Source organism: Heloderma suspectum, chromosome 4 (assembly GCF_057233095.1).
Source record: "Heloderma suspectum isolate Gila_16-S chromosome 4, 16-S_ref, whole genome shotgun sequence".
Taxonomy (NCBI): Eukaryota; Metazoa; Chordata; class Lepidosauria; order Squamata; family Helodermatidae; genus Heloderma; species Heloderma suspectum.
Window position 1 is genome coordinate 86,764,470 of NC_139461.1, and position 23,243 is coordinate 86,787,712.

Genomic DNA, 23,243 nt, shown 5'->3' on the forward strand with positions numbered 1-23,243 from the left:
CCAACTCCTAACCCAGACAACCTATCCAGAAGGATACCATGGTCGATGGTATCGAAAGCCGCTGAGAGGTCCAGGAGAATCAACAGGGTCGCACTCCCCCTGTCCCTCTCCCGGCAGAGGTCATCCCACAGGCCCACTGTAGCTTATTTAAACCATGGTGGGTTGCAGCATGTGTAGGTGGCCATTTTGAATACTCAACCCCTGGCAGGGAGGTTGCCATGGTTTGTCATGCTGTCTGAACCTGGGTAACAGGGGTTGTTTGAGGGTTAAACAACCCTCAAATAACTCTAAAACAAGGCATGGCTTATTTAAGGCTTGTTTAATCTCAAACAACCTCCGCCGCCTGGATTCACATGACACAACAAGCCATGGCAAGCTGGGCGCCCATAGGCACAATGCAGAAATGCTCCCTGTGGGCGCCTGCCACAATGCGGCAACACCCACAGGTAAATTAAGACATGGTGGGCTGTCATGCTGTGTGATCCAGGTCTCTCTGTAAAAATAACTCTTTACTGGGGTTGCACGGTATGAGGGAATACTTTTTGGAAACATCGAACCATTGTAACTAGCTCTTCCCTAATGCATTGTTAAAATCACACCCTGAACAGTAAATAGCTTTTCCAAAGAGCAGTCTTGTGGAGATGTCAATTAACTGATTGCTTCAGTTTCAGCCCTCAAGTCTTTTTGTTGCTAATATGCGGATAAGAAATACATTTAGACTTCCTGTGACAGTCAGGAAGTTCAGAATATTCTTCAATGCCCTTGTCATGATCAAATATTAGTTATAAAAAACACAAATAATTATGACCCAGAATACAGTCAGAAGTGATAGCTCTGAAGCAACAAAAATTCTTAGCAATGAAGCGGGGTATAATTGATAGTTCTTATTTATAATAGCTTGCAGCCATCTACTTAAGAAGAATTGTAATCTGGATAATTGCTATTATCAAGTTTTGGCCTACCAACCTTGACAGGGTCCTTTTAACAACTGACACGGCAATAACAGAGCAAGGCCATAGACTTACTCTAGCAGGACCCACGCCGACAAACATCTCTAAGAACTCAGAGCCATTGACAGTGATGAAAGGGACATTGGCCTCTCCGGCTGTCGCTTTAGCTAGAAGAGTTTTCCCTGTGCCTGGAGGTCCTGTCAGAATCGCTCCCTGAAATAAGTGAGGTAGGGAAGAAAAAGCTTAACTGTGGTAGTGTAATCATTGTACATTTTCTTTGTAAGATTGAACCATTTTAGGAATATGAATTATAAAGTATTTAGAGCTGTGTTTTGGGGAAGTGTAAAAATGTGCAAAACTTCCAATACAGATTACAATCAGGAGACTTAATTTGAAATAAACCAATTCTAGATTACGTAATTTAAATTTCATGAGCAAGCGAATGAGAGCACAAAATAAACATTATTTTGGAATGAATACATAATTGCTCAATTTATTAAGTTGATTATTTAATAAATAATAATTATTATTTTATCCACTGTTTATTATGATCCACAAGGAAAGATACTCTGAGACAGGGGTGGTTAACTTTTTTGGCCCTAAGGGCCACACGGAATACTGGGTGGTGGAGTGGGGACTGCACACGCACATGCCTCTCGGCATGTAGGGATGGGGAGGTATAAACCTCTCTTCCCTGCCAGCTGAGAGCAGAGGATGCAACTGCTGTTTCCTCATTACTATTCACCGTGAGGAAACAGCAATCCGTACCAGGATCACTGGGAGGAAGTTAAAGCCTCTCCCTACCCCAGTGAACTTAATACAGATTGCTGTTCCCTCATTACTCATAGCAGTGAGGGAACAGCAACCTCTGCATCAGGAGAGAGAGAAGCTTTACCCTGATGCTGATCGCTAATCGCAACAAGGATATAACAATTTGACATGAAGATCAATGGGAATGTTGAGAGGTTTAAACTTCTCCAGGTGATCTGCTTCCCACCCTGCAGTGGAAAGCTGATCTGACTGGAACAGAGAAGCAGGTGGGGCACCCATGTGGATCCATGGGCAAAAGAGAGGGCAGCCCATGGGCTGTCCATATGTGCTCCTAAGTTAATCTTGGCTCTTTTCTAATGTAGTTCTTTTAAAACTTGGCACAAATAGCTTTTGCCTGCAGGTAAATCTCTGGATAAGAACTAGCCACTGTCTTCATTTCACTGAAAGGGAAACAAGGAGATCAAGTGAATTCCAGGATCACACAATGAAGATTGATCCAGTAGGTGCAAAATGAGTTCTAATGATTCCACAAGCTAGTCAGACTTCTTTTTATTCTTGTGGACATTAAAAAAAAAAAAAAATTCTGATGTTAGGTTAGGACGTGGGAAGAGAAGGAAGTGTCAATTTGAAACAACTAACCTGATCCTGAAAAATATGACTACAGCTGAAACAGCTCAATACATGTCACAATCAAGTTAGCATAATAATATTCATGAGATTTCTTACCTTTGGGATCTTTGCCCCAAGATCCTGATACTGTTTGGGGTTTTTCAGAAAGTTAACGAACTCCATTATCTCTAGTTTAGCTTCCTCGCAGCCAGCTACATCTTTGAACTTCACATCTATTTCATCCTTCAGGACTTTGGCTGTCGTTTCACCCACGCTGAAGAGTCCACCCATTCCCCGTCCCGTCCGGCCCATTCCAGAAGGTCCTCTTCTTAACGTGTACAGCAAAAAGCCAACTATGAGGACTGTTGGCAACATACTCAGAAGAAATGAACTAAAACAAGGGCAAATGCTGGAAGTTAGTGAATGGCTTTTTCGTAACAAAATGCTGGGGCGGGGGGAGCAACCTGTAAAAGGCCACTGCATTTGTATTTTATGAACAACGGCCCTTAGCAAAGCATAGTTACAACCAAAGCATGCTGAGGCGCTACAAGCAGTAAGTTCTTCATAGAACCTTTCTGACTTGTAATTCAACGTGCACAAGATTTAATTTAGCTTGTGTTAAGGATTAATTTTCTAGATCCAGCTTTTGTTTTTTTTAAACAATACTTTCCTAGACCTGGCTTTTAAAAAGATAACCATTAGGGTCGGAGGTTATGTGAATAAGTGAGAGTGAGCAGATAGCTGTAAATGAGTGGAAGCAAAGGCGCATGTTGGCTCCTGGCTGCTTGATTGCTCCCTGGGTTGTTTAGCATGATGTCCAAACGTGTAACTCTGGGTTGTTGGGGGAGAAACAACACAGAATTGTAACCCAAGAACAAACAATGGATTACAACTCTGGGTTGTCTCTCCCCCAACAACCCAGAGTTCTGTGTTCGGACATCATGGCAAACAGCCCAGAGATGGGGTGTCCCTGGATTGTTTAGCTCCACCCAGCTGTGGCAGGAGTGACTGGGCAGCAAGAACCAGCACACTTGCTTGCTCCTGCTTCTTTCACAACAACCCAGGGTTTAAAAATAGCTATTACTCTGAGCTCTATACACAACACATTTTTGTGAGCATAAAACTAAAATATGGCCTTTGTTATAAAATTTTTAAAAAACTTTTAAGTTTAGACATCTACAAGTCTCCTTGCAAGGGGCAAGCATCCCTAAAGGATGCTCAGCAGCACACATCCTCTCTTATTTGCCCTGTAGCTTAGAGAAAGAAAGAAACATTGAATCCACTGTTTTTCTCCTCCTACCCTACAAGGTAACATCCTAACTCTCTCTTGAGTTCTCTGGCAGATGCAGTAAGCTCTAGGGAAGAGAGACAAGGTAGTATCTCACATGCCCCAAGATCTGAAGATGAATAGAGAAGATACTCATGCCGTTACATTTTTTGAACTGTTCTCCATACTCCAGTGCAAATGTTCTCCATACTCCAGTGCAAATGAGAGAAATCCCTGCCTCTCCCCAATGCACATGTCACAGGACTTGGGGCAAGGGTGAGCACCGAGGCTGGTCAGTAATAAGCTAGTCAAGAATGTGATGACAAAAAAAAAAGGTGGAGTCATGAACTATCTGCTCAAGGCAATGTGAAGTTATAGTGTGGGGTATAGAGGTGAACCGAGCCTGATCTCATCTGATCTTGGAAGCTAAGCAGGGTCAGCCCTGGTTAGTACTTCGGTGGGAGACCGCCTGGGAATCAGGCTTCCTGCACTGAGCAGGGGGTTGGACTCGATGGTCTTGTAGGCCCCTTCCAACCCTATGATTCTATGAACTCTATCCGGAATCCAATTAACATATCCTGCTTACAGAATGGCTTCTGTCAGCAAAATGGGGAGGGGGCAATCCCCCTTCCCCTGAGATACCTTCAAAATTCGCCCAGAAAATGGGGGGACCCTCTGCAGCCGATCTGGGGAGGATGCAAATGGCTGCAGAGAGGTGGTCGAAGTCTCACTGTGCAAGTGGAAGTCTGCTCATGCGACATTGGAGCCTGCCCATAAGTTTGGAAGTCTATTCAAAGAGACAACTAAAGAATGGTCAGTTTTAGAAATCACTGGCCAGGACCCAAAAAACCATCACACTTGTTCAGTGAGTCAAAAGGGATGTTAGACTTATGTTTTTTGAATTGCAGCATCCCTGTACCTCATAGCAAACTGTATTTTCTTAAAACTAGAGAAGTTTCAGATATGGAATTGGCCTCCATCTGTTCCCCCCACCCCTAAAGTCAAAACATTCCACTGAGCTTGTGCAAGCTCTTTGTGTGAACCTAAATAGTTATTTGGATCCCAGTCAGTATTTCAAATGATTTAAAACAGGAATTTTGGATTTGAACTAGAATGTAATGGTCCATATCAGAGAGTGCATACTACAGCGTGTAATGGCTGTGGAAACATTTCTGAGACTACCTACGGAACACAGCAGCAGCTGCTCAAAGACATCTACTGGAAGTTTATCTTTGCTCTCAGTTATGATGGCTATAATGCCAACATGGGCCTGCTAACACAGTCACTCAGCACCTTTCACGAGCAGCTGCTCTTGCGGGGATATTTATTTATAGTTTCGTTCAAAAAGCTCAGTCTTCTAAAGACCAAGTTCAAAGGTTCTATAGCAAAGGTGAGACATCTCTTTCAGCCCAAGGGTGGAATTCAATTTCAGAGAAGCTCTCAGCGGCCACATTCCAGTGGTGGGCAGGGCTGAAGGCAAAGTGGGGAGGCAGAAGAAGCCACGCCAACAAAACATACAGTACCAGTGTATTTTAGCTGAAAGCTCTTACTGCCAGTAAATAAGTCTTAGGAGGGGCATTTCAACCTCTTAGAATGGGGGGAAAACAAAAGCCGGCAAGCCACCAAGTGACTGGTGGTTGGGAGGAAGGGGGCATGACCTTCTGGGGAACCCCAGAGAGCTGGATTTGGTGCCTAGGTCTGAGGTTCCCCACCCCTATTCCATAGGAATATTGCCATCTAGCTGTTTTAAAGGTAATCTGCAAGAGATTCTGTTATAATGCACCTGCTGACCTCTTTGAAGGTTTTAAGCAGGAATTAAAGACTCTACTATCCCAAAAGGCCTTCCCTTTTTAGAACTCTTGTTCCTTTTTGTTGACTCTTGTATACTGTTTTTATGCTGTGTTGTTTTTTCTGTTGGATTTTTTATTTTATTTTTTGAAATTGAATACTTTTTATTTATTTTGTCTTTATAAATGAAATAATACCAACAACCTGATCAATAACTAGAATTTCCCAGCAATACAATATTCTTATGAGGACACAACAATGACGAAAAGAAAAAGAAAGGAAAAGAAAAGAAAAAGAAAAGAAAGAAAAGAAATTTCTTTTTCTTTCTTCTCTCTTCCCCCTCTCTTTTAAAGGGTTACATTTAAACACCAAAACCCACGGGCCTCAGATGCCATTCTATTTTAAAAACTATACCTATAACTTTAGCAATATTACAGTTTGATAATCAACTTTACATTTCAATATCATATCATCAATCTTATAACAAGGAAATAGGCCTACAATTCATTCCCAGTAACCATATATTGCCCTTAAGTTAAAATAATAGTAATAATAAAGCTTAACAATTCAACCAACCAAAAATCTTACTAAGTAATCTTATAGTAATGATAATAATAATAGTAATAATGATTAAAAAAGGATGAAATTATAATGTTATATAATAATAAAGCTTAAAAGCAACCTTACAACAATCAGTAATATATTTTATACTAGATATATAAATGTGTGTGCACAATACACCCTCAAACAATATATTTAAATACAACATATCATATCTATCTATTTTGAAAACAAGAATTTAAAGAAAAATAAAAAAGAGAAGAAAAATGAAAGAAAATAAAGGAATATATGTTATTCCTTTATAATCAGATATCTTCTCACCTAGCCTGAAACATGTAGACTAAACATAAGCAGTTAACAAAACTTGTTTAAAGATTCCAGTTCATGGGGCTGTAACAGAGATCTCACGCATTGTTGTAAAAAATCTGTGGGATTTTTAAAAAAATTGTTTTTAACTTTGTATGCCTCCTAGAGTATTCGTATATAGGCGGGATATAAACTGAAAAAATAAAACAGTCTAAAATTGAAAACACGTACCCATCACTCTCTGCTGCATATACTACAGGTATCCTGTTCTCCCCTTCTATCCCCAGCTCAAGATGTGCAGTTTCCAAGTTCCGTTCGAAAGTGTCCACACTTCCAATATTAAACCAGACATATTGCTGTCAAAACAAAAATCATTTATAGTGCCTAAGTTTCAGCATTTCTAATTAACCTCTGGCAGACTGATAAAGCATAATTTGAGAGGAACAGAAGGTTTCATCAAGCACTGAGTCAGTCGCAATGTATACTTAGCTTGCCACCTATCAAGAGCCACAGCTTTGACAAGTGGGGCCTAAAAGATAGTTTTAGTTCTACTGAAAAGAATGCCACTGGATGCATTAGGTACATTTGTGAATGCTAGAATGGCCAAATGTATCAATATTAAAGGACTTCTGCCATCGTTAACAAGAATATACAGTACCCTTCCCCAAGCTGGTGCCCTCTAGATGTGTTGGACCACAACTGCCATAATTCCTAGTGAGCATGGCCAATGGTTATGCTGGCTGAGAATTATGGGAGTTGCGGTCCAATACATCTGGAATTGTGGTTAACATCAACTGTGGTTAGTTTCAACAAGCCAGCTTTATAACCCATGGTTTGAAGTTGACTTGCTTGAAACTTACCATAGTTTATATTAACCACAATTCGCCATGCCAGACAACACAGCAACCCATGGTTAACCAAAACTGAATGTAATCACTTCTGAATTTGTCATCCTGGCCATACAGGATGAGCAGAGGGTGGGGGGAGCATGAAAGGCCTGAGGCTTGCTGCTGTTTATTCCCGTGCATGCACGTTGCACTAAACCATGGTTTAGCATGATATGCAAACGCATCTATTGTGTTACATCGACTGCTGTTTATGAAAGTCCATGTGTACTGCAGATGGCTTGCTGAGCAGCTTCGGCGGATACATTTGGAAAGGAGGCCTAAGGCGGCCAGCTGAGCATTTGGAGTTCATCACGGAGCCCTCAATTAATTAATTATTTCTATACAGCCCAATAGCTGAAGTTCTCTGGGCAGGTCATCAAAACTAAAACCACAAAGTGCAGCATAACGGACCCTCTCTAGATTAGGGCTTCTATGCTTAAACATTATCCGGTTGAGAAACAAGGTTTATGGTTAAAGGGCAGGTATCAAAATCGACAGAAAGTCACATTTCATCTCCTGACGAAACAACTGCTATTGATTTCAGCATCCTTAGACTTTCATTGTGTAAGTTTAGACTAGAAAGGAAGCCCTTGGGGCAACATTTTATTTTTGAAAAGCTTAACATAGAAGCATGCCTTCAACAAGTCCAGACTAATGTTTTGTGTTCAGAGATGAAGCCAGCCATATTACATAATACTTCGACAAAAAGTCAACATGATGCCACTGCAACAGATGCTTGCATAACCTTCTTTAAAAGTTGTGATTGAAAACGAGCACATCATCTTTTGAAACACTGTTGGTACTAGAAAGGATGTCATAGTTCAGAAAAAGAATAACAGCTGCCCAGTGGTACGACCTGCACAATTCTCTATAGCTGTATTTTAAAAACAAAACAAAAATGCAGCCACACTTTATCAAGAATCCCTTCCATTTTTGCCAAACCAGATTGTAGTTAGGAACCACTTAAACCAAACAGTTCAACATGCAAATCAGAAAATAAGGACATCTCATGGTATATTACTGAGCTGTTTACCACATGCTGCTGCTCCAAGTTAAAAGCATGTTCAGATTGCTATATTTTCTGGAGATGCACTAGTGACCAGCTTCTGCACAACCACAGTCAACACCAGTTTTGTCATTATTTACAAGGACACAGCCCCCAGCCCCAATACATCACCTAATGTATGAATCAGATGTCAATTTAACTTAAAGAAATGCTCACAAACATAGACGGTTCACCCCCTTGATGCATTTAGCCAAGTGAAAAATGCGATTTACCCCATCAATAGGAGACTTCCCTGAGGTAAACACCACTCGAACAAAGCGCTTGTTCACCACTTCTAACTTGTCCACCTATTAAACACAAAAAGATAAATTATTCCCAATATTATTTGCTTGAATGTCTATTTGTTCCATAATAGCACCAAAGCATTCATGTTAGGACCACCCTCTCCCAAGATGTAGAGCACAAAATTGAGCTTTTTAATTATTTTCCCAAATCACTTTCATCACCCACCCCTGGCTAACTGCAAAAGGTTTTAAAAACTGAAGGGCAAAGCCACACATGATGGCTGCAGATCCATGTCTTTAACCACAGGGCTGCCCCAAACACATGTAAAACTGGGTGGTGGTGGTGATTTAAAGCGCGAAAAGGGGTGTGGAGGTGCTGAACTCCCCCTCTCATTGGGCTGCTATATCTCTTGCAGTTCACCCAGTAAGGTCATGCCACCCCCAGTCAAGTTCCAGTATAAGACAGGCGGAAAAAACAGCTGGGGAGAAAAACAGCCTGGGATAAGGGAGAAGGTCTGCAGGAAGAAAATGAGTCCAGCACTCCCTGCCTTTGTGCTCCTTTTGAGCTTTAAATTGAACCACAGACCCTATTCTTTATGTGCATAATTGGGGAAGAATCCTGAATTTCTGAGCCAGGAGTTGCACTGGCTAAATGGGAGGGTGCCAATTTGATTTTGAGGATCATGCTGTTTCTCTCCCATGTAAAATTGAAACTGGAATACCCCATATTCTCATGTATAATATAATTATTGTTCCCTCCATTTTCCATGTTCAAGGATGAGTGGCGATGCTAATGTAGCCAAAACAGCACCACACACACAAGCGGAAGATATCAGCAGACTTGGAGGATCCCTGAAGTCTGCAGAAGTATATCGATTTTTTTAAAAGAAAGCAAATGGGGCTCAAAAGCCCTGAAAATAGGGGAAACAGGATGTGCATTAACTCATGTAGAGAAGGGTATGAAACAAATGCCTATCAAGCCCATTACCCAATCCGCACCTTCAAGGGCCCCCAGCCTTTCCTTTCATGTATGTGGGCTCTTATGGTAAGCTCCAACATGGTGTCACAACAACAGCAGATAAATGAATCCCTCCACCCATCCCGACTTCCGGTCCTTCTTGTCCCCCAGCCGCTCCGTACCAGCCACCCTTCCAAGCTCACTGCAGCAGAAGGAGGGTATCTGGCTGGGGCCCCACTGGACTAGCTCACTCAGCACCTGGCAACCTGGTCAAAAACCCATGTAGTGCTCATGCAACGTGTGCCAAGACCACTGAGCTGCTGCCAGCCCTCGTCCCCTCAGAATGGTCCACCATCCATTCGTCTCTGTCTCCCTCCAATTGCCTAACATGGTAATGGTGGCAGCAGCACCCCGGTGAGGGGAGGCCAGTATCCTGGTGGAAGGGGCAGAGCACCCACTCCACAAGCCTCTCGGTTGGGGGGTGGGAGGCAAAAGGGAAGTGACAGAGTGAGAGAGGAGGCACATTTCAAATAGTTATTAACAATTTGTTATTCTATTGTATAATGTGCTCTACCACTGAGCTATGGCCCTTCCCTTATGTTGTCTGAATATGTTCTCCTGAGGTATGAATATACTGAATTTGCTGAGAGCTAGGGTTTGAGAAAACATCCAAAAGGTGCTCAAGGAGTCTGGCTCCTTAAGGAGAGATGAGGTTTTGTCTCACTTGCACCAATGCTTATATAGGAAAGAAACAGCAGCAGCAGAATTGCTTGCTGTTGCTTTTCTTATTTAAACTGCAGTACAAGTGACAGCCCTACTTCTGGGAAGGACTCGTCCCCAGCAAGCTGGAAAGCGGAATTATGGAAGTCTGTTCACAGACATACCCATTTTGCAATTCCTTCCTGAGAAAAGAGGTTTTCAAAGCAATAAAAAGAACCTGTCTGCTCTAGAAGGAATTGCAATGTAGACCTGCGATTTGCATTTCAACCCACTACATCAAACTGCTTACTGTTGGACTCTGATCTGTTTTAATGGCTGCTTATCTTTTTTCCTTGTGCTGCTCTTAAAAATATCTGATTTCATCTGTTTTAATCTCTCATTGTTTGCCACCTTGAGCTTTTTAATGGAAAGGCAGGATAGAAATGTTTTAAATAGTAGGAAGTGCTTAAAAAAGAGCTCTGGAGCTCAAAACACCTTGGGCCATCTTCTAACAAGGCCCGCATTCTTCACCATCTTAGTATGTTTTTCTCTTGTTTTTGTCATGGATTGGAGCAGTACTCTGGTTTCTGGAATACACATTCTAACCATAGGTAGTAATGTCTTTGTTCTTTTAATGTAAATTCAGATTAATGCAAATCCAGACCCAAATGTTCTAGCATCCACTAGATCAGCCTTGTCTTTGTCTGAACTCAGCCACAATGATGTTAAAGTTATTCGGTGAAGCTATCTTTCACCTGAAGGTTTCCACAGTGCTACATACCACTCCTTTGGAAAGGTAGTTGTTGACAAAGTCCTTCCATGTGATTTCTCTCCCAGAATTCCTGAAGAAAAAGTAATATGTAACAGCAGCCCAGAAAATAGAACTGCCCATGAAATAAAAACGGAATTCTTTGTCATCCCAAGGAAAGTCACCCTAAATGTGGAGGAAAAAAAAGGAATATTGGATCCAGACAAGTGTTTCACATGTGAAGATCATAAATTTCCTACTTTACACTCACAAAAGCAGGGCCATACCACAAACCTCCCCTATTAACCACAACAGAGAAGACAAATTCACATGTGACACGGGATGTACATGCGGAGCTGCACAGTCTGTTGAAGTGAACGGGGATGTTTGCTCTTACAAGAGCTCACCATGCACATTGAACCACATACAGGGCCCTGGATAAGGGCCACTATAAGCTCAACATGCTAGTGAATAAATTATGTAATCTTTCAGGGTAATTTAAGGATTTCATTTTAGTAATGTTTTGAAGAAGCATCCAAGTCAACAGCATTCCCAGATGAAAATAATCTGACTATCATTTATTGAAGTGATGAATTAGAAAGGTCCTTTATTTGGTGCATTACATAATCATGGGTTGCATCTAAAGCTGGCCATCCACCAGCAGAACAGTAACTACTGGCGGAACAGATTTCCCCTCCTCCCCTGCAGCCCCCACTGTGTGCCACAAATCTGCTCTGGAGGGTTGGGGGACACACAGAGCAGATTTGGGATGCGTGTGGAGGGGTGCAGTGGGGGGAGGGGAGGACAGCAAGCAAGTGGAAGCCTGATTGTGGAATCTACTCATGTGACATTGGCTTTAGCCCCATGATACAGAGTAAAGCAAGCTGACAGCAAATGACACCCAAAAAAGCTGAACAAAGACCTTTTGTAATCTGGACCACCACCTAGTATCTTCTTTCTTGCCTCCTTTTTTTCCTCCACCACCACCTCCTCCGCCACTGCCAGTCTTGGGAGGCTGCTGGGAATTAGCTTGCTTTATATCTACAAAAAATGTACACACATGTGTTTCTACAACAATTAGATATATTTAAAAGCAGGTAAGATAATCATTTGAAGTCCTTTATTTTGTTGGTTCTTTATAAATTCTGTTTACACAACACTAATTCTTTTAAGGGGCTGCGGTGGCTTAGTGGTTAAGACGCTGAACTGCAGACTGGAAGGTCGGCAGGACAGCAGTTCGAGACCCGAGTGCTGCGTGACGGAATAAGCTCCCGTCTTCAGTCCCAGCTTCTGCCAACCTAGCAGTTCAAAAGCAAGACATTGCAAGTAGATAAATAGGTACCGCTTCAGCGGGAAAGGTAACAGCGTTCCGTGCACCTCGGTGTTCAGTCATGCCGGCCACATGACCACGGAAGCGTCTTCGGACAGCGCTGGCTCTTCGGCTTAGAAATGGGGATGAGCACCACACCCTAGAGTCGGACACGACTGGTTGGGGACACCTTTACCTTTAATTCTTTTAAGATGAAGAGCCAGACTAGATGTTACAGCAAACACACAGTTGCCTACGAAATATCCTTTGTACATCTAATCCCACCCCCCACACTATAGCATCTAGTAAAACTTCCCTCACGTCATGACACTAAAATGCTTTGCATGTCCCCACATCATTGGATGCTCGTGGTACAGTGCTGGCAAACCCAGAATGTCAAAATGACACAACAGTCCTACAAGAAGCGCGGGGGGGGGGGGGGTAGAAGTTATTTTCAGTGGAAGCCACATATTTACTATAATGTGTTCTTTAGTTTTAACCATCTGATCCTGGCCTACTTTACAGAGATGTTACCAAGATTACTTATAAAAACATATGTGAGTCCTTTGAGCATCTAGGAAAAGCACTATTAAAGCTATTTATTATTAAAATATACTGTGTTAGCACATAAGCTATTAGGAGGGGGAACAATATTAGCTGTATAAGAAATAAAAAATAGTGACAAATACTCAGGTGTGAACTGGTTATGCTTGGGGTGTCTCAGACAAATGCATTCTGGGCCGTTCAGATACTAATTTATGCTTATTCCAGAATCCAGTTCTCAGTGGCAAGATGTTCCACGCTTAGTTTTTCAACTCATTTCTAGTTTTAATCCTCCTTACCTAGCTCTATTTAGTTATTAAGATATGAATGACTATGTCACTGTAAAGGTATCAAGACAGCTGTGGCTTCAAGGGGCAAGCTCGGTTTATGCCCCTCCATGTCACCCCTCCTGCTCTTTCTGAATGGATACATGGAATGGAAAAGGGGCCAGTCAATGTAGAACTTTCACCAAACTGCCCAAGGTATATAAGCAACTATCCAACAAAGAACTTAGAATGAACATGGTGATTTGAGACCCGAAACACAGCAAGCATAGGATGTAGACACTGAACAGCTAAAATGCCCCAGCAGAAGCTACAAGACAGAAGGAAATCACAGGAAATAATAACGTTTTCAGGGTCACTTCCTCTGGTTCAAGTAATCTGTTAAGGCTCAACAAGAAGAGCTACCAAAGCTTTGGGTTCATGAGTGATCAAAACATATAACCATTACATTATTACTTATTCTACATACAGGCCCCAAATGAAAGAGCTTCTTGGTACCTTTGGTTTCTTCATTTGAACCTTTTGTTTCATTAGGTTTCTTCCCATCAGGAAAATATTTTTCAAATCCTGTTAAAAGGAAGCAGCGACAGCAAAAAATCATCTGCATTGTACTATGCCGGGGGAGTGAAGTCTTGCCATAATTAGCCCATCTGTCAGGGAGGGGGAAAAGAGGTCTCTCTCTCTCAGGGCAGCTGAAGAGGGTGGAAGCCAAAACATTTTGCTTGAAGATTTGAATTTTTCTTTTTTTTAATCACACAGACACACACCAATTTTTTAAATCTTCCCATCTCAGAAAACCATAACCATCTGAAGTTCCTACCAAGTGTGACTGCCCTTCTTCAGAACTCTGTTTTTATTTTGGGAAAAACTTTGCTGCTGAAACTAGGGGAAACAGGGAGGGGCTCATAAACCAGGAGAAAAAAGAAAGGACTGTTTTTAGGGTTCAATAAGACTTGGTATTGAAAACTGATTCCGCAGCTGAGCCCTAGCACAAATATAGCTTGGTATAGGGGCAAAGAAAAGAGAAGACACCTGTTTAGGAAGGACATAGATGGTTGTGGGAAAATGTACTTTTGTAAGAAACTACTAAAAAGGGGGTAGGAAAAAACATGAGTGGATTTGGGTGGTGGATTGTTCTCTGATCACACATTATGCTGGAAAGATAGTGGCGGAATGTTACTTAACTTCTGAACAGAGAAGTGCTGGGGCTCAGGCCTGTAGGAAAGTAAGGCCATGTCCTTATAAGCCTTGACCTTTAATTCTAAGTGGCAGCAGTTGTGCAGTTAAGCTGTTATTGTTCTAAAGTGAGGCAAATGCACAGAAGCATTTTCACATGCACAGAAGCATTTTCCTTCGAACATTCCAGGACTCAGTCCTGGCTTTGAAAAACACCTTCCAGGGTTTATCTCTGGTAAGCCTGGCAGAACTGAAGCTATGGCCAGGGCACCTTTTGCTCTGTGGCTTGGGATAATTTTCCACACACATGACATGTACGTGCAAGATAATTCCTTGGTTCCTGAGAAGCAGCGACTTAAGCTGAGTGTGTGGGTTGAAAGAGATAGAGATACAGGCAATAAATGAATGACATATTCTGATCAACCTAGTGACAGCAATGGCTCTATGGTTTTGGCACAGTGGGGTGGATAAATCAGGGAAATATTTAAGCTGTGGAACCCAAATGGGCAAGCAGAAGGCAGGAGAAGGGGGTGGTTGAAGATAATCAGCCTACACCTGGCTGCAGACCACTAGTTTTCAGTTATATTATTTTATAACTTACAGACTTTCAGAAGGGTAAAACTACTAAACACAATTAGTCTTTTATTTTTATAGCTTTCCCCATCAGACTCCTCCATCATCAGTCACTAGCAGCAACCATCCTAGTGGACTACTGCAGAGGGAGATGAGAAGGCAGGGCCATTCCATCAGCCCTGCTAAAAGCCCACTTGATTTTTTTGCTTCCCTCCTCAACCCTTTTTCCATTTGTGTTGTGTTTTTTTCACTGGCAGGTTTTTTGATTCTAGACAAGCCATTCTGGGAGCCTTTTTGGCTGTGGAGCAGGATAACAATGCATTAAATTAATAATGAATAAATAATATAACTGCACAATATGATAGAAGGCATTTTCCAAAATTACAAAGATTTTCAAAAAAAACATTGAGCCTGTAACAGTTTAACCAAAGATACTACATGGAAATCCAATTGAGTATAGCTCATTAGCATCTAAAGTCTGCTGCATCTCTCTTCTATCAGCCACCTATGAAAAATACAAGGCATACTTTGTGAATTACAACAGTGTAGGCAAAATAAAAGCTCCAAATATATATCACTGCGTTAGATCCAGACTTTGACATACTTAGACTAAACCCACTGAAATCAATGGGATTTAAGCTGGTCATGACAAACTTACGTCCCATTGATTTCAGTGGGTTACTCCAAGTATGTCAAAGTCTGGATCAAACCCATTGTCTTTACAGAGTACGGTCTGCAGATCATTTTCAATTTTCTCTCGCACTATCCGGACTTAGCACTACAATTTATTGTTAACAGGAACTGTAACTCCACAATAAGAACGGCCAGTAGTATGTAAGCTTTGTATTATATAGCAGCAATTACCTTTTGGAGGCTGGGAGAAGAGCCTTCTGTAAGCAGCAATTACATTTACAAGGAAGTTGTTTCTGTTTGTAGGAATTTGGGTGGCTACTTGGTCATGAAGCTGAAAAATTAAGAATGATCAGTTTACTTTTCCAAATACTTTTCCAGTACATTTTTGGCACAATCTATGCATGTTAAGTTGAACACAAGTTCTGCTGATTTCAGTGGGCCTTACTTCCTACTAGGTGTGTAAGACTTGCTGCCTTAGGCTGGATCCTACACACACTTACCCAAGAGTAAGTCTCACTGAAGGCCTATTCCTACAAAGTGAGAGAGAGAGTAAGCATTTGCTGAAAGTAGCTACCCTCCCACTTTCAACACAAACACCTCTGCACATTTTTTGGTAACTTCTTATCTCATTCAAGGATTCCAGTAAAACTAGCAATTGATGGTTTTGATCTTCCAGCAACAACATAATACCAAAGTACAAAGCATATTATTATTATTATTATTATCCCACCTTTTCCCCAATACTGGGACTCAAGGTGGCCTTACAATGTTAAAACTGCTACAATTAAAACCTATAAATAGAAATAGAAATACAACTCTATAAAAGTTAAAAATATAATTCAATCATCAATATTAAAATTGTAAAGATATTAAAACATTAAAAGACAACCAGAACAACAAAAATGGTATCCATACGTCGCATTTTCCCAGGTCCAGACTAGTTATCCCCAAAGGCCTGCTGGAACAAAAATAATTGTGCATGCCTACGAAAACCTATCAAGGAGGGCGCCACTCTCGCCTCCCTGGGAAGGGAGTTCCAGAGCCTTGGGGCAGTCACTGAGAAGGTCCTCTCCCACATTCCCACCAGGCATGCCTGTGATGATGGTGGGATGGCGAGAGGGGCTTCCCCTGAAGATCTCAGGGCACGAGTAGGCTCATAAGGGAGAATACGGTCTTTCAGATAACCTGGACCCGAGCCGTATAGGGCTTTATAGGACATAACCAGCACTTGAATTGTGCCCGGAACAGACTGGGAGCCAGTGAAGCTGTTTTAACAGGGGAGTTGTATGCTCCCTGTAACCAGCCCCAGTCAGCAGTCTGGCCGCAGTTCTTTGAACCAGCTGAAGTTTCCGAACACTCTTCTGAGGCAGCCCGACGTAGGGTGCGTTACAGTAATCCAAACGGGATGTAACTAAGGCATGTGTCACTGTGGTCAAGCATACTCTTAATCTCCAAATCTCCAACAACAACGATCTCTTAATCATTAAGGTAGGCTTATATTTAAAAACTCTCAAGTACGTCTCCTGGGCAGGGATAGCCTGGTTGGGTTCCTTCAGGAGGAAAAAAGGTGCGATATAAACATAATAAATAAATAAATATATTGGCCAAAGTGGTACAGGTGATAGTAACCTCAAGACTGGCTTACTGCAATATGCTCTATGTTGGGCTGCCCTTAAGGCTGCTCCGGAAGCTGGAGTTAGTGCAGAATGCAGCAGCTCTGCTGTTATTGGGAGCTACCCCTTTTCAGCTTGCAACTCCTTTGCTGAGGGAACTGGCCTGGCTGCCTATTTGCTACTGGGCCAGGTTTAAGGTTTTGGTACTGGTATAAAAGCCCTAAACAACTCAGGAACAGGATACCTGAGAGAGCGCATCCTTCTTTACCAACCTGCCCGATCACTGAGTTCATCAGTGAACATGCTCCTGGTGGTTCCACATGGACCTAAGGCCTGACTAGAGTCCACCTGAAGAGTCTTCAGTGTTGTGGCTCCCTTCCTATGGAATTCCCTGCCTCTGGAGGTCAGGCAGGCGCCAACACTGGGTTGTTTTCAGCACCTCCTGAAAACAGCTTTTTTCCAGGAAGCCTTCTTTGGTTAACCAGCCTCGGTTTTATTGGCACTCTGCTTTTTAAAGAATAACTTTAATATCATGTTCCATTCATCTTTTTATCTTTTGTTCATTTTATCTCTTGTTGTTCACTGCTCCAGAATCTGTTTAGATGTGGAGCGGTATACAAATGTTGTAAATAAATAAATAAAGTCACCCAGTAGCCACAGGTGACTAGGAAATCCACACAGGCAAGTGAGTGTCAGAGGACGGAGAATCACTCCATTCTTCCTCTGCTAGCCCACTTTGTTTTTGTGTTAGCCACAATGGAAGGAAAATCTCTTCCTCCACAATCAGCATGTAAATGCAATGCGGGGGGGGGCGGGCAGAGTGATCCATTCCTCTGATGCCAGCTCACTTGGAAGTAAATTTTTTTCACTAGCCTAACAGGCTTCCATACTTGTTGTGCAGAAGGGTGCTTATCTCCTCCACTGCCAGCATGGGAACGCAGGCTACTACCCTCTCAGCAAGCTAGATTTTTTTTTTTTGCAGACTAGTAATTTTTCTGGGCTTTTTTACAAGGCTGGTTTAAAGCAAAACTAGAATGTGTTAAGTGATACTGACTACTCTTGCTTGAGAAGTTCCTTGCATTATCAGATCAATGTCCACCTAGCTCAGTAGCACTCCTTGCAAGAATCAGCTATCCCGGGATAACCACCATTGAAGTAATTTCAGACTCTGTTTTGCTTACACATTCAAAGGGCAAATCAGAAGCTGGAACTGAAAGACAATCAAGAGCCTTGAGCAATATGAGAAACTCAAAACCCATCTGTATGAGGAACGAGGACCTCAAAACCCTACATTGAGCAGGGTGTTGGACTCGATGGTCTTATAGGCCCCTTCCAACCCTACTATTCTATGGTTCTATGATTTTTAGTGTAAGAGACTGAGCTACAAACCAAGTTGTCACCAGTTCAAATCTGACCTCTACCATGACCTCAGTAGGTGGCCTTGAGTAAGCCACTCTCTCTCAGCCTCCTCATCCTAATCTACAACAGGGGAATAATAATGACCTACCTTACAGGGTTATTGCATGAAGATAGTGCACATGAAGCACTCTGAACATTCAGAAATATGATACAAGTGCTTCTGTACATAATAGACAAGTGCAGCTCAGTAGTAAAGCACATGCTTTGTATGCAAAAGCTCCCAGGTTTGTTCCTGTCATCTCTAGGTAGGACACGGAGAAAGACTCTTGTCTGAAACCCTCAAGAGCTGCTGCCAGTCAGTGTAGACCAACCTTCCTCAACCTGGTGCCCTCCAGATGTTTTGGACTACAACTCCCAGCATTCCAGACCATTGGCTATGCTAGCTGGGGGGGCTGATGGGATCTGAAGTCCAAAATGGCTGGGCCACACCAAATTGGATTAGGCTGGTGTAGCCCAGACATCTGGTGTTGACATCTGACTTGATATAAGGCAGCTTCCTATCTTCCTAATGCTAAGGTTGTTATTATTCACATCATGTTGAGATTATTAACATCGTGGCAACCACAGTTTTTAACCTTTGGTGGGTAGGAATGCAAGTTACACAATGACTCAATAGGGCACCCTTCCCCAACCTGGTGCCCCCCCCCAGTTATTCTGGACTTCAACTCTCATCAGCCCCAGCCAGTATGGCCAATGATCAGGAATGCTGGGAGTTGTAGTCCAAAACATCTGGAGGGCACCAGGTCGGGGGAAAGCGCAAGAGGGTTTCCTCGCTGCGGCAGTTGCCGCGCCCGACTGACCGGATTTAGGGAGGCGGGGGCGCAGAGAGCCTACAGCGGGCGCTGCTGGGGAGGGTGGCGGAGCGGGCGTACGAGCTTCCTGCCCTCGCCTTGCCTGTGGCTGTGACTCACCAATCTCAGGTAGCGCGAAGGCACTGCCAGGCCTCGACCCCAAAGCAGCTGCTGAGCTCCGGGGGCCCCAGCAGGGGGACGCCGATAACAGCCCCGCGACAGCCACAGACAACGATGAGCCATGGCCCGCGCCTCCACAGGCCCGGCGCCCCGAAGCGCCGCTCTCGCTTACGCTCGCACGCACGCAGGGGGACTGGGCCACGCCTCCGGCGCCACGCGTGACGCCATCCCGTCGCCCTCCGTGACCCACGCTGCGCGCGCGCGCGGCCTCCGTCCCGCTCTCCTTTGCAAGCCCCGCCTCTCTCCCTCTTTGCCTGCCCCTTCCTCTGGCGCGCCTCGCCGATGCCCCGCCCCCCCACCCCCGATTATCGAAGTCCGGCCACCCGTTGGAAGCGAGTCCGCTGTTTCCCGAGGAATTTCATGCAACGGCGGTGGTGGTGAGGAGTTCACGCCTTCATTCTCCGGCGCACAGATAGAGAGGCTCAAATACAGCCATAGAAAAATCCAAGAGCAACAGCAGCAAAACAGACAGTTGCACAAGTGTGTAATTTTGGATTTTTAAAAGCGGGTATAAATGTGGATTGTATTTCTAGGGATTTTCCCGTTAGGCTCTCCTCGAAACGCGTTGGATACCATAGCTCCTTGTATAGCTGCGTTTTTGTGTTCTTGGCTTCCCAGAAGCATCTCGTTGGCAGCTGTTAGAAACGGGATGCTGTGCCGGACCAGCAGACCTCTTCTTATGGCAAGTATGCCTGCAGCCTGAGCCTATGAATGTTTACTCAGAAGCAGTGGAGGCTGGTGGCTTCCATATTAATGGGGCAGTGAATCCGTGCCAGCTTTCGGTCATGTTAAGGAAATATCCGAGGCAGCTTAGGTTGAACAGTCAGAAATTTATTAAAGCACATCACGGCCGTGGGAGAGACAGACGAAACTGTGTCTCTCCCCACAAAAGAAAACAGGATGCATTTATACAGGCTGGAAGTTGGAGAACAAAGAAAAACACACTACGCATGCTCAGAAACCAATTAGTACTCCGCACAGTCTTATCAGCACAGCAGCCTTCTTATCTTTAGGGATGAGTTACTTAGGTGGATAGGAATTTCTTGCTTATGAGCAAATTATAACTACCTTCTCATGGTCACACACGTGCACACACGCACATACAGACACACTCAATCCCATCATGCACTTCACCTGAACCTAACTACTTACCTAGTCAGGCCTACTTTCACTGTCAGAATGAGTCAGAACTCTAAAGGAGCTATTCAAGGTGCTTCTTCACCTTGGATAACTCCTTTAGAGTTCTGACTGAAACTGGGAATGGATCACTGCCCCACTGACATCGGAGCCACCAGCCTCTCTCAGGTAAGTGTGTATAGCAGGGGTGGGAAATGTGTGGCTTCTGGATAATGTTAGACTGCCATTCTCATCAGCCCTAGTCAGCATAGCCAGTAGTGAGGGATTAGTGGGGTCCCAGGCATGGTCTGATGGCACATGAGGCAGCCACTTTGCTAAAACTAAGCAGGTTTGGGTCTGGTCCATGCTTGGAGGGGAGACCACCTGGAAATCCCATGTAGCCACCTTGAGTTCCATGATGAAAGAAAGTTGGGATAGAAAAGTAATAAGAAATGTAAAAGTATGGGAGGTACAGTCCAACATCTGGAGGGCCACATGTTCCCCATCCTTGGTGTATAGCAGTAAAGACTTTATGTCCATCTGTAACAGCCTTTCCCAGCCAGGTGTCTTCCAGATGTTTTGGACTTCAACTCCTATCAGCCCCAGCCAGCATAGTCAGTGGCCAGTAATGTTGGGAGTTGTAGTCTAAAACATCTGGAGGGCGCCAGCTGGGTGAAGGCTGATGTCTAAAGAAGCTCACTCCATCACTCCAGCTAAGCCATGCCCAAGTTCCAGAAGCCACACCCACTTGGAATTTAGCTCCACCTCCAAGCCCAGAAGAGGGCCCTTTCCCCCACACTTCAGTTTCAGGCTGGCAGGGTGGGTGGATGCGTCTCTTGCTGTGGAGTCAGGTTGATCTGGTGCAGTGGAGGCTGGTGACTCCGATTTCGGTGGAGCAGTGGATCCATTCTGGGTTTCAGTCAGAACCAGCCAGAACTCTGAAGGAGCTACCAGAAGTGCTGAACCCTATCCCCAAAATAGGTTAAACACATTGGATAGCTCCTTTAGAGTTCTGGCTGGTTCTGACTGAAACCCAGAATGGATACACAGCCCCACCAAAACGGGAGCCACCTACCTCCACTGATCAGGCGTCCATGAGCTCGACGGTCACATGGTCTCTAGGACACTTGGACAAGTGCCAAGGGCATGAACAGCTGGCTGTGCCTGGGCCGCTATTTGTCCCATGAGCCACGTGGCTCCACTACAACCTCCAGCCTGGAAAGTAGGACAGAGGTCACTGCTTGTAAGGGTAGAATCTGAAGGTGCTGTTCTTCACTGGGGGGGGGGGGTTATACCAGGTTGACATGGAGGTACTACCGTCAGATTACCCTTTCCTTAGCCCCACAGACCTCAATGAGACTCAGCGATAAGACCGTTTGGTGTGAACTGCAACTCAGGATGTAACCTTACCATCTTCGCCCAATCTGATGCCCTTCAGATGTGTTGGACTACATGCCTGGGGATGCTGGGTATTGTAGTCCACCACATCTGGAGTGCTCCAGGTTGGGGGAGACTACAGGAAGCAACCTCCTCCAGGTTGGGGGAGACTACAGGAGGGCTCCACTGAACTCAATGGAACATACTTGTGAGTTGACATGTGATTGCAGGCAGGGTCAGGCTGTTACAGTCCTAACTTCATTGACAAGGGAGCAAGCTCCATTGAACACAGTAGCTTGTTCTGGATTTTTGAGGACTTTCAGTAATGGAGTTGGTTTACCCCCAAGGATATGAGTTTGGGAATAGAATAACCTTGGAAGAAATTTAGATATTACCATATTGTTGTGTGGAAATCCTGGATTCCCACACAAGTAAGTGCTTGTAAGTAAGTCCCAGATTTGGCAAGTAAGTGGTGTTTCACAGGGCATATTTTCCCAACACTCAACTGCAATATATTGTGTCAAAATGAGTTGTGGTTCCACTTTGTCCTTGGCTAAGAGGACAATATGCACTTACCTGGGAGTAAGTCAGTTTTCGTGAACCGCCCAGAGAGCTTCAGCTGCTGGGCATTATATAAATGAAATAAATAGATAAATAAGTCCCACTGAACTTAGTGGGTCTTATTTCTGAGTAGACATGTATAGGATTGTGCTGTGTAAATCTGTTAGTGTTTTGCTATAGGACTCTCTTCTGTGACTGACAATCCAATCCTATGCATTTTACTGGGAGTAAGCCCCACTGGATACAATGGGACTTACTTCTGAGTAAACATGCATAGGACTGCTCTGTAAATGGAGCTGAATCTGACAACTGAGTTGAGTGAATACCTGAAAAGCAAGGCTGAAATTCTTCCATGGGAGCAGGCCTCTTAAATTCATTCCTAGGATCGGACTATAATTCTAGGGCTCTTTTGTTGATTCCTCAGTGATTTCATCACCATCTGATGGCTGCTGAGTTAAGGCATAATTTCACATCGAATATAATATTTTAAGATCAAAAAAAGCCCAACTCCCAACATTCCCCATGCTGGGAGTTGTAGGATGCTTTTCTGTCTAAAGATGTATAGGATTTCAGCCCACGCAGTTCACAAGTTCAAATGGCTGTTGTTAAACCAGGAGACAGGGAAGTCTCTTTAATGTTGCCATGCTATACCCACTCACCTGGGAGTAAGCCCTATTGAACTAAATATGTTTTACTTCTGAGTAGACATGTATAGGAGTCCACTGTTCGTGAAGGACTGCTGGAGACTTAAGATTCCCACTTTTCTCTTGTAATCCCTGTAAACCGACTTTATTGGGACCCGAAAACCGGTGTGAGATTAACAGCACAATGTCT

The 23,243-nt window shown here is 43.6% G+C and overlaps 1 protein-coding gene across 1 annotated transcript in view; it reads right to left on the reverse strand.

The window, feature by feature from the left end:
• AFG3L2 (AFG3 like matrix AAA peptidase subunit 2) overlaps nt 1-19,490 on the reverse strand; it is a 31,099-nt gene extending 11,609 nt beyond the window's left edge. Inside the window, exons 1-9 of the mRNA XM_084849882.1 lie at nt 19,296-19,490; nt 15,584-15,683; nt 13,469-13,537; nt 11,757-11,875; nt 10,868-11,020; nt 8,418-8,492; nt 6,484-6,608; nt 2,448-2,721; nt 1,026-1,163 (exon numbers count right to left, since the gene is read on the reverse strand). Coding sequence (XP_084706008.1) covers nt 1,026-1,163; nt 2,448-2,721; nt 6,484-6,608; nt 8,418-8,492; nt 10,868-11,020; nt 11,757-11,875; nt 13,469-13,537; nt 15,584-15,683; nt 19,296-19,418 — 1,176 coding nt within the window. The 5' untranslated portion in view covers nt 19,419-19,490. The remainder of the gene's footprint in view (nt 1-1,025; nt 1,164-2,447; nt 2,722-6,483; nt 6,609-8,417; nt 8,493-10,867; nt 11,021-11,756; nt 11,876-13,468; nt 13,538-15,583; nt 15,684-19,295) is intronic.
• Between the last annotated feature and the right edge of the window lie 3,753 nt (nt 19,491-23,243).